The sequence below is a fragment of the Cyprinodon variegatus genome, unplaced genomic scaffold (assembly GCF_000732505.1).
Source record: "Cyprinodon variegatus isolate N-32 unplaced genomic scaffold, C_variegatus-1.0 Scaffold268, whole genome shotgun sequence".
NCBI lineage: Eukaryota > Metazoa > Chordata > Actinopteri > Cyprinodontiformes > Cyprinodontidae > Cyprinodon > Cyprinodon variegatus.
This window is the reverse complement of record NW_015150721.1, coordinates 984,430-996,065: the sequence shown is the minus strand read 5'-3', so window position 1 is coordinate 996,065 and position 11,636 is coordinate 984,430. Positions and strand designations below refer to the sequence as shown.

At 38.4% G+C, this 11,636-nt stretch overlaps 1 protein-coding gene across 1 annotated transcript in view; it reads right to left on the bottom strand.

Moving 5' to 3' along the window:
- Window positions 1-723: 723 nt before the first annotated feature.
- dcx (doublecortin) overlaps window positions 724-11,636 on the bottom strand; it is a 34,833-nt gene continuing 23,920 nt past the window's right edge. Inside the window, exons 5-7 of the mRNA XM_015382868.1 lie at window positions 9,450-9,539; window positions 6,823-6,920; window positions 724-3,409 (exon numbers count right to left, since the gene is read on the bottom strand). Coding sequence (XP_015238354.1) covers window positions 3,353-3,409; window positions 6,823-6,920; window positions 9,450-9,539 — 245 coding nt within the window. The 3' untranslated portion in view covers window positions 724-3,352. The remainder of the gene's footprint in view (window positions 3,410-6,822; window positions 6,921-9,449; window positions 9,540-11,636) is intronic.

Here is an 11,636-nt window from a genome sequence, read left to right as displayed (position 1 = left end):
TTGAATCGTCTCTAGAGCTTTGAAATGGTGGATGTCCCTGGATAAATTAACTGAACTTAATAGATGGGGAAAGTAGCAATACTTTACAAAAACATTAGTCAAGTCAAAGTAAACAGTTGTCGTAAAATTATTTCCAAAAGTTCTTTTTTTATATATCATGCATACCAATTAACAAAATGTAAACAAATACATAATGAACAGAAAACTGAGTTTAAATACCAATATTTTATTTGCAAAAGGATACCAGTTAGTACATTGAATGAAGCACTGAAACAAGCCACTGTAACATTGCAAATAACACTAAAAACAACAGTGTAAATTTGAAAGAGGGAAAGAAAAGTCATTTGATCAGGAAGGGATACATATGAAAGAAGAGGAAGGGAGTGTATTTACACCATGATAAAGTGTCCTGTATTTCTACAAAACAAAGTGTGAAAGGAGGCCTCCTCATTTAAGACATTTAAAAAATGCATTACAAAAATCTGCTAAAGAACAAGCCTTTTTTTCTTTTTTTATCAAAAGACGAGTATCTAAAAAAAAAAAAAGGCACCACTGATGGTGATGAATCACACCATCCATCTTTGATGGTGGCAGTCGCTTCATTCAGGACAAACATTGTTTTCTGCTAAATATGTTAAGAGATGTAAAAAGCTGGAAGGAGACAACATCATTAGTGAGTGAAGTTTAACACGATTGACCAGAGAGACGGCAATTATTTTTCTCTTTTTTTTTTTGGTACAAAATGGTGGTCAAAGGGATGCATCCCTGCTTATGCTATAATTAGCTGTTGTGCTGGCATAACAGCGCTCCCTGCAGGAGAAAGGTGGAGTTTACAGCACCAGATTGTGATGGCTTGTCTTCAGCATTGAGTGGCTGACAAAAAAATGCTTTTTTTTCTTTTCTTCTAAAAGCTCATCAAGCAGGCGGGCGGAGCATCATGTAAAGATGGACAAATATCTGACAGACACTGAAGTAACCTAATAAAAAAAAGTACTTAGTCTGATTTCTATCTGCACTTCTTCAATAAAAAAGGCAATTTCTGTTAAAGATAACTTTAGCAACTCTTGAATCCAAATGCATAGTTTTTAATGCCACAGCTGCAGCATTTTATCACTACTGAGAATCGTTGGTTGAGAATTTTGAGAGGCTGGCCTGTAAAAATCTGTTTTCTTAGTGAATTAGTTGCTCCCTGCTTTGTGCTTCAGTCATTTGATTCAGAGACTTCTCAGGCTTGATTCCATTCTAAGAAAAAAACTCCCTTCACCACATTTAGTTGGATAGATTATAAGAAGAACGACAGAAGTAGAAATATGGAGATCTTAAAAAATTTGCACACAGAAGCATGAAAAAAAAACAAAGAATCCTACACAGTTACCTTCAATATAAATTAATAAGCTTTATAAAAATTTCAAACCCAAACATGAAAATTTTAGGCGATCATTTTTCCATCACCCTCCCTTGATCCCTGATCTATGCCGAGCCATGCAAAAAGAGGAGAAATCCCACTACTGTTTAGCGCCATAATGAAGATGATTTATTCCTAAGGTTTAAAATGTGTCATGCATAAACTCCATGTGTGCTCACTTTTTCACAAAAAAAAAAAAAATTACATTTCATTTATTGGTCAAAACAACACTTTGGCTTTGAGGCTTTTTTCCCCACCGGCTGTGGTGCACAGAAAAAATGATTCACGCTGCTTGAAACTTTTCCACAATCTGTCACATAACCACAAAATTGAAATATTGTGCTTTTCACCAACAAAGTTGAACAGCAGATTTGTAAAGTGGAATAAGATAGATAGTTTTCAACTTTTTAACAATTTAGATTCTAAAGAGAAATTTGTGCCTGTGTTTTCAGCACCATTTTACCCTGATGCCACAAAATAAAAACCAGAGTAACCAATTCTCTCCGGCAGTAGCCGTAATGCTAAAATAAAGATTAGCTGTTTTTAATATAATCTCAATATTAATGTAGCTCCTCTATGAATGCCCTCGGAGCAATAAAACTGCACGTCCCTCTAAATCCAAAACCCGCCAAGAAACACGGTGATTGCAGAATTATGCTGTGGTGAAGCTTTGCTTCAAGCATGTCAGAGCTGGTGGGAAGGTGGATGTTGTTGAGACTGGGCAATAAGAGAAGGAATCATGTTAGAGATTGTAAAAGATTTCAGACAGAGCAGCGGTTCACCTTTCGAAGTATTTAAAGCATTTTGATGAATGAGCCAGTGACTGACATTCACAGATGACATTTCTAAAGTTTTTACTGTAGTTTCTTGCATTAAGGGGATTAAAAAAGTGAGAGAAAAAAAATGAATTGTAATTAATATGTTTGCCTGGCACCTTTATTGTTCACATCAGATCAAAAAGCAGATGTGAGAAACTGGTCTAAACGGAATCAATCAACTAGGAAAGGTTCAAATAAAACTGGATTCTGGGCCCATTAGATTCGGCTTTGGTTGTTTTTTATGTACCATAAGGTCCTTCAATAAAACAGCTCAACATAAAAAGTTTCATACAAGTCAACATCATGCACTGCATCTTGTGGAAAACATAGAGGGTAGGAACAGCTTATAGCCTACTGTTTATGTGAGGAGTCAAAGTAGATGAAACACCAACATCAGGAGGAGTGGGATCCGCTGCCTTCACTTCTTTTTTTTCTCTATTCAGCTTGAATGCTGATCAGTTTTATTACATAATATAAGGCCGGAAATTATAAATTTCTTTTAACTTTCAATCATTTAAAAGCAGCAGCTGCATCTCAACTACCATCACAATCACTGTTGGATTTTTCTTCAACTTTGACCCTGTGACCCTGTTAAATGTTGAGCAAAGGTTAGACATCGTAAGATGATGGAAGCACAGCAAACGGACACTGAGCAGAGAGGTTATGGTGGATGGATGGCTGTACACAGTATTTACAGCAGGTTTGAAAAGGCCCTAATCCGGCCAAACAGACCCTCCTCCGACATGGAACCATGAACATTCACACCTTCAACTATTGGACGGAAAGACTGTCACAAAAATGTAAAGTGGATCAAAATGTTGAGTATTTCCCATTTGCTGTTTGGACATCTAAGTTGAAATGAAAAGTACACCCCTTAGAGACGTGGAAAACTCTGCATTCAGAACAGCAAACAAGTGGATTTATGGTGTCTGAACTGAGCTGATTAGACTGAATTTGACAACAGCTTGTTATTCTTAAGCAGCAAATGGTGTCAAAGGCCCTAAAAAAATAAAGAGAGACAGAGTGGTTCTCCTCGACAGGTGGCACTGTGAGCAAAGGATGAAAGCAGCAGATGTATAAAACTTCTGTGTTTCAGGCCAACCAGAAAGGCTGGCTGCAGGAAGAAAGTCTACATCGACTCGCCGAGGGAGTCCTCATCTTCCAGAGATAAGGGCAGGTAGAGGTCCTGGAAACAGAGAGCATCAGGGTTACAAATGAGCATCAGGATCATCAGTTGGAATTACATTGAAAAATACCCAAAGTTCACTGTTAGAAATTTGATTTTAGGTTGAATGAGCAACACAAGGTGGTGAAAGGGATTTTAGGTTGAATGAGCAACACAAGGTGGTGAAAGGGAAGGAAAAGGAGAAATGCGGCATTTCTAATGAATAAAAATCTGACATGCTTGCTTTGTATTCCTGCCCCCATATTTCTTTTGGAATCTTTCAGCTTTGAACTTATTCACACTGGCCGAAAAACCAGTTTAAACCTGCGAACAATCAGCTTTTAGTGGCAGTGGGAACTGCTCACCGACTCCCGTCTACCCGGGTCAAACAACTCACCAAGCAGACCGCGTTAAAATCAGCTCGGCTCTGATGCGGCATGCGGTGGGAACATCAGAGCCGGGTTGACCTGCTAAATTGACAGATAATAGAGCCAAACAATAAAGAACAATGTCTATACCCTGGCTTCCTTCCATGTTGCTCTCCATTGTTTACTTTCCTGATTTCTGTCACACTGGCGACATCAGCAGAGGCCATGCAAATTCCCACATAGGGGTTAGACCAGATTTTTTTTGCCAATGGGAAGGGAGCCAAATACCAATTGTTAGTGGCCGGACCCATGTTTGAAAAATATACTTTAATCCGATATTCAGTGAGAAAGAGGCTATATTGTGTTAAACTTCACTCACTTTTTTTTTTTTTTTTGCTTTGCTTTTTTTCTACTAAAAGCTTAATCAAACCACCTAGAACTTCTTTGAAGATCAATCTTGTTGCCAGAGACCCATCCAAATGTAGGTCTGGATTTTGACGACCAGGGGTGGGTAAGGGGTGGCCATAGTACTCTTGGTAAATTATTAGCCACCCCCGTAGCCACACAGGTTGTTCTATTTCAGGCATCCCCAAACTCGGTCCTCGAGGGCCGCTGTCCTGCAGGTTTTAGAGGTTTCCCTGCTTTAGCACAGCTGATTATCATGATTGCAGTTGAGCTGAAGCCTGTTAATCAGCTTTCAATTAAAATCAGCTGTGCTGGAACAAGGAAACCTCTAAAACCTGCAGGACAGCGGCACTCGAGGACCGAGTTTGGGGATGCCTGTTCTATTTGGACACAATTCACAAGCAATTCCCCTCTAATCCACAGGGTGGCAGCAGTGATACTCTCATAGGGAATGTTCTAATACATTCCCCATGAGAATGCTCTTTTACATTTGAATTGTTCATATATTTACAAAAACTCAGAAAAAAATATAGTAGTTAATTACTTGCATCACTTACATTAGAGATTATAATAACCAAAATTCATGTTCTTTTCACAAATACTCTTTTTAGGCCTTAGAAGAGAAAGTTATGCATATGCAGACATCTAGGATTCCTCTATGTAATTAAAGATGAATAACTAAAACATTTTAATGTATACATTAACTTAATTATACAAAACAATCATTAATAAAAGTATAGTGAAGCATTTTTTCAGAAATGTAGGTAAAAAAAATGACCCAGTTGTTTTTTGAACAATTGTGTATGAGTAAGACACTCCTTCCGCTCCTCCGCCATCGTTTGACAGAATCTTCAAATCTGGGCCATATTTCTTTTTTGAAAGGTCTTTCTTTTCTTCTCCTAAACTTTTAAGACGGATTCTTGTGGCTTTCTGCCATTTTAAAGCATATAATGAGAGCTGGACTGGATACAACAACACTCAAAGCTGAAAGAGGATTGCGCGCTATACTTTTAATTTAGAGAGCAAGGATGTGTAAATATGTGCTTTTTTATTAGCCTTAGTTTGTTTTTATTTGGAAAACACAGATATTGTGCTTGTTTATGTTGAAGGATCATTTGCCATGTCCTCAACATTTTTTTTTTTTAATTATAGCTTTGTTCTTCCCACTCTTTCATAAAGACGTTGGGTGCTTAACTAATAGTCCTCCTGACTCATTGGATCTCTGCTGCTCCTCCAGAGTCAGTGCAGGCCCCTTAAGTGCTTCTAATTAATGTCTTTGTTGAGCAGTCTGCCAGATTAAGAGGTCTGTAATACTCCTTCCATTTACAGTGGACGCACTGAGCAGATCTGAGAAATGTATATATCAAGTTCAAGATTCATCCCCTCTCCTCTAAATACATAAGAGACCTCCAGAGGTTTTTTAAGTGGATATAAGTCACCACTAGAAGATGGAATAAGGCGAGAGAGGACGTCAAAGGACGTTCCAGGAGTTGAATTGATTTTGACCTTGACAACACAGCTGATTAAACCATATTGTTTAGAGAAAGGGGGTATAATTTGTTTTACGGACTTAAGGGACGCAATCTCACCAGTAACCACATGCAGCAGAGCTTCACGCTGGAATTAAAAGCCATTATAATGCTTTAACAGGAAACGAAACATGAACTTCAAGTACCACTTAAAAACAGCCACAAGATTATCTTGATTGATCATGGGCATGAGATAAAGTTGTGGCGGTGGCGTTACAAATGCATGGAAGACATACATAAATCGTGGCCAGTCAGTACTAATGCATGTTGTTGTAAAAACTCCTCTAAGCCCATTTTGGGATTTTTATCTCATAATGAGAAACAATATACATATACATTTCTACCACTGTGTAAATGCTAAATAATTGTTTCAGTTCTCTTTTGGCAATTTACATTAATAAACAGGTCATAAGAGAATAAAAGCCTTTTAGCAATATAGTGAGATTCTTTTAAATGTAGGTATATTTTAATCGGTTTACCAGATTATGCTATATTTAGGTTGTGAAATTAATACAGGCCATCAACAATCACTCCCATTCAGCACTTAGTCAAGACAATGCACCTAGAAGTGACATCATCTAGACCTCCATTTAAGGCAGCATGGACTGTCCTAACCCACTCTGAGTCACACTTAAGACTCCGTCCTACACTTTGCTAATAGTATGAGTTAGACACTGAAAAAATAACTTTTAAATAAAGCTTTTAACTTGCATTTTTCGTTCATTAGTCCACTCCTCAGTGGTTCGACTTATTCTAAGAAGTTTGATAAATACGATATTTTTTCTGTAATCTAATGTAATTTAATCATCTCGATAACTTCGTGATCAGTTTTGTAATGTTCATTTGTTCTTCAGTAAATCTCCAAAGCCTTAAATAAAAAACACTTAGGTTTAAACTGTACAAAGACAGACTACTTACTGATAAGGATAGTTTTTGAAGCCTTTTAAGGGCATCAGGATAAAGCTACCTTTTTCTTCCACCTCAATCATGTTCACTACTTTGCATTGGTCTGTTTCTTTAAATCCAGATAAAAGTCTAAGGAAATGTGTAGTTTCGAAGTGAAATGATGTGGAAACATTCAAAAACGGTGTGAATATTAAAGAAGCTTTTGGATGAACAAAAGTTTAGGTACCTTCTGCTTGTTGTTCAAGCCTGGACTGGTGGGGGTGGAGGTGGGGGAATGCTTGGATATCGGGGTGGAGATTTGGCTGCTGGAGCCGGTCCCGTTGGCTGAGAGACCCGACAGAGCAGAGAAAGAAAAGAAGTAAAAGGAGATGAAGGGGAAAAAAAAAAGTTAGAGTAGCTTGGATTAGATAGCGTGCTACAGCAATGCTCTCCCCCTTTCTATAAAAGTCAGTCCTGAACGATGGCCTTACTTGGCTCTCATCTAGATGCACACCAAGAGGCCGGTGAGTCGGTTTGGCTTCATATTATTCTCAGTCTGCATCCTGAATCGTTGCTAGGAAGCTGTGTTTATACCACAGAGCAGTGAGAGGTGATGTAGCTGTGGGTTGTAAGAGCCTTAAAAGAGTTTTGTCTACAAGAGATGAAAAGACTGAACCAGATGGCCAACTTGAGTCTGAGCCATCCACTGTCAAATACAAACAGTGGATAAAGCTCCTCTTCTCCCCCCTGGTTGGCTTCACTTTAACACTCTGAGTTAGAGAGTAAAATAGGCTGTTTCAGCTTGTTAAAAAGTAAAACTCACTCCAAAAAAAAAAGAAAAAAAGCCCAACAGATCAGAATACATACTACCTTAAGAACCAGTTTGCACAAACAAGTAGCTCTCCCACATGGATGAGATAAAAAGCCGAGAGAACAAACATCCAGGTGGAGAGAAACGTCAAAGAAATGTTCAACAGTGGAAGAAACGCAGACTTTTCATGCCGTCTTTCATATTGTTATATGAAATGTTTTTATTGCCAAAAAAGTTTTTGAATGTAGACCAAAAAGCTTTGTAAAGGTTCTTTTCTAACTCTATATTTCTATGTCAGACATTTTAACATGGCTGTCTAAGGCTCTATTATAACATGGCTGTCTAAGGCTCTATTATATCAAACTATCATCTTCCAAGAATCAGAAGTTAGTTGGAGCAAAAGGTGGAAAACCAGACATCAGTGTCTCTACAGTAGTCCCTACAGTCTGCAGTAGTCCTTACAGTTGGTTTATTGGTTGATTGATTGGCTTTATGATCTCACAGTTTAGAAATCTACTTTTTACATCAGCTCAAATAGTCAAAGGAGAAGAATGGGCCAAAGGAAGAAAACAATGCATGGGATATATACACTTTATACAGTGCATACACATATGACAGCTTTTTATTAAATTTTTTTATAGTAGGATTATTGTACAGGGTAATTGCACAGGGTGTTTACATGGGTATATATATAGATGGATATTTTTACATATATAGTTATTGCACTGGGTGTCGAATATAGAGAAACAGGTTATATAGTAATTGCATACTATACATTGCACGAGTTATTGGCGTTGTAGTGTCCATTGTAGAGTCTGGGATGAATGTAGTGCTCCTTTTTACAAACAAGGTGTAAAAGTTCTGGGTGGGCCCTAGAGATAGACGGACACATAGGCTAATAATAGCATTTGTAGATGCGTTGGCCCGATTCATTGGTGCTTTTGCAGCCATGCCTTGAGATCACATTAAGCTCATGGTTTGCTGCTCAATCCATTAGCAATTTTTTGTTAAAGTTTTGTTTGATTTGATAATTTTTTTCTAAAAACTGATTTGTGTAACATTTCTTAACATTATGTCATTTTTATTGTGTAAATCGAAGAAGACAAAGCCATGACCCACATTAAATGACCTTAGTTAAGAGTCAACGCATAGTTGAAGCTTTGTTTTATGGAAAAAGTCTACGTGACAAGAAAAACTGGTACGGTCCTTTCGCTGTAAGGCAGATGGAGGAAAATTGTGAACTAGACCTTAAATACTAAAGTCTGCTACGAAGAGTTTGCAACTCAAAATAAACAACTAATATTTACAGCTATACATATACAAAATTTACACATTTTGGAGAAATGTTTTAATATCAATAAAAAAAGAGACTGAGACAGATTTATCCATCTCATTTTTGGTTAAAAAACAAACTAAATTTCCATGTTGATATCTTCAGACAGATGCACAATACTTCTTTTATGAAATCCGTCGTTTGTCACATTAAAAGCTAATAAACAATTAATAAGGCAGCCGCTGAGGGGCCAGGGGTCGCAGGGGCTGATGGATATCATTAAATATTAACCTGTCTGGTTGTCCAACAAACAGCTCACAGCTGTTCTTTTTATCTTTGTTTACTTTTCTTGATTTATTCATGTTTTTCTTCTCTTCTTCCTAAAAATGGAGTGTCTTAAGCTGCCGGATGCAAAGTCTGATTATCATCCCTACACTAAGACTGGATTTAAACTTCGCTCGTTCCTAGAATGCATGAGGACCCTCATATTTAAGATAAAGGGGCTGATGTCTGATCCACCCAGCTACTCTTCTTGCAGACTTCTCTTAAAGAACAACAAAGGTGTTAAAAACCAATCATCTTGGATATTTGCTCATTGGATTCAAGCCACCTTCCGCTCATACATTATTGATCTGTTATGCTCACCATCCCCCCCAGAATCAGGTCAAAGGTCAGCTCCATCCCTCTGCTGTCACATGTTTCATTAGATCAAAACAACACAAGTGTTGTTTGTTTCTCTTTCGTCTTTGTGCTTTTAACCAGGCGTGGCCAGAGGGTGGGGATTACTCACTCGAATCAGCAGGCGACTTGCAGCGTTTGATTGGACCGGGACTCTTTACCGAACCACGCTGGGCTTTGGCTCCCTTCATCAGCCTGCATTCTGTGGGACAGATGAAAAAGAAAGGGAATCAGAACCCTTTAATCCAAACTGATCACACAGCCGGATGTTATTACAGACGGACCAGAGCTTCCGACCATAATACCGCCTCCTTGATATCCAGTTACAGAAAGAATTCATTCCAGGATTTTTTAAATGTTTAATATCTGGGTCACTGTAATAATCAGAGCAGACAGCCTCCAGACGTCGCTGCTCCTCCCTGCATCTTCCATTCTGTTTATACTGTCAGTCTCTCTTTTCTCCTCCACCCCCCTTCCCTTCAACTCTTTCGTTCCTTTTGATTCTAATTATACTTCCTGTTCTCCCTCCATCCGCTGGGATCGCACCCTATCAGTCTTCACCTTCACACACCGCTGGGTTCAGACCTAGAATGGGTGGTACCATTGTTTGCTTAGTGTGTCGCCACCAGTCTTTGACACTACTTCAGACTGGCAGCCTGTCTCGTCTGGTTAGGATTCCCAAAATAGCCAAGAGTCCCATCAGATTCCTAACCCTATGAATGCCGGAGCTGCATTAATAGAGAAAAATTTACAGCTGCTTATTTTTATTAATTATTATTTGTTAAAAACTTACTCTAAAACATGCCTGCATTTTCCCTTCTAGATCTACCTATAGTTCACCAAATGTTGTCATTGCCTAACAGCCGTTCACATCCTTTGTTTAATATTTTGCCCAGACACTTTTGGCAGCCAAGTCTCAGGTTTTCTTTGGCATTTTCTACAAGATTCTTTGCAGAAAAGCAAGCTAGGTAAATACATTCTTTTAAATACGTATTTTCTCCTCGATTTGAGCTATTGAGACAATTTACAAACAGAATGAGAATATGTATGTTTAAAACAAGAAAAAATAACTCCCATTATCTTATTTCAGGTACATTAAGCATCCAAGGTCACATATACTGATACCATTGGAAGGTCACTCATTTACTTAGATTAGGTTTCATTCTAAATCCTGAATCAACTACAAATAAACTGAAAGGTGCATCTTAGCTACCCGTTTTTACTTTTGCATTGGGAGTTATTCAGTGTGGGTTTTTTTTCTGTTTTGAAGAATATATAAGAGTTGAATGGGGGTGCAAACACTTTTCAGTGGCACTTTAGTGCAGTAGGTATGTTCTAATGCCAACATGGGCTCATTTGACATTCAATAAGTAATTATTAGCACATGTTTAGTCCAAACAGAAGCCCTGGAAAATAAGATATCATTCATTCCAGTTAGTCTCCAGGTTTTCCTCATACCAGAGACTGGATGACTTGAATACAGAGAATGTAAGCATCTTCATTCGTCTTTGTTTGGAGGATTTATGAAGGCTGTAGACTTTAATGTCCCCACATGATGCACCGCAGACAAACCTCCCTCCTCGGCTCTTTCAAGGCAAACTCAGACTCTGATGTCGGCATGTCTGAGTCTCCCAGTCATTTTCTCTAGTGCTGGCCTGAGGTTAGAGACTATAAGAAACAATTTAGCATAGGGGTCCAAGAGGGACACAGATCATTAGTGGAATGTTTATTGGAGAGAGAATGGATAGAGGAAAACATAATAAGTAAGCTCTGCAGCACTTTGTGTTTGGATGAAAAGATTGCAGGTTTCCAGGAGGGGTTTATGTAGAACGAGGACATTAAAAATAGGTCTGTCAGGTCTGCAGGGAGAAGACAGACTCAGCAAGACACTTGGTTTTACATTTTCTCTTCTCAATGTCATAGTAGTATCGGCACAGACAGATCAGCTGGCCTGAACCCGTCAGTGGACAGATTAATGGCTGTCTGACTTCAGTCCGTTTCTAGCCAAACTGTTGGCAGCTGATAACGTTCCTCTTTAGCTCCATCTCTTACTGCCTCTTTGTCGTTATCCTTCCAGCGCAGATCATTTTCCCCCTCCCTCAGCTTTGTATATTAACCTTCAAGCTGACAGAGAGAGATGGACAAACAGAAGGGTGTTTGCAGATTTCTCTTTTACCAACTCATTTTACTACATTGAGGGCTTTGAGGCTCATACCAACGCTGGGAATTTTTTTTTTATTGAGAAGAAGATGAAGGTAATTGTTGGTGATTGTGCTTTACCATTAAAGGTATTCACTTA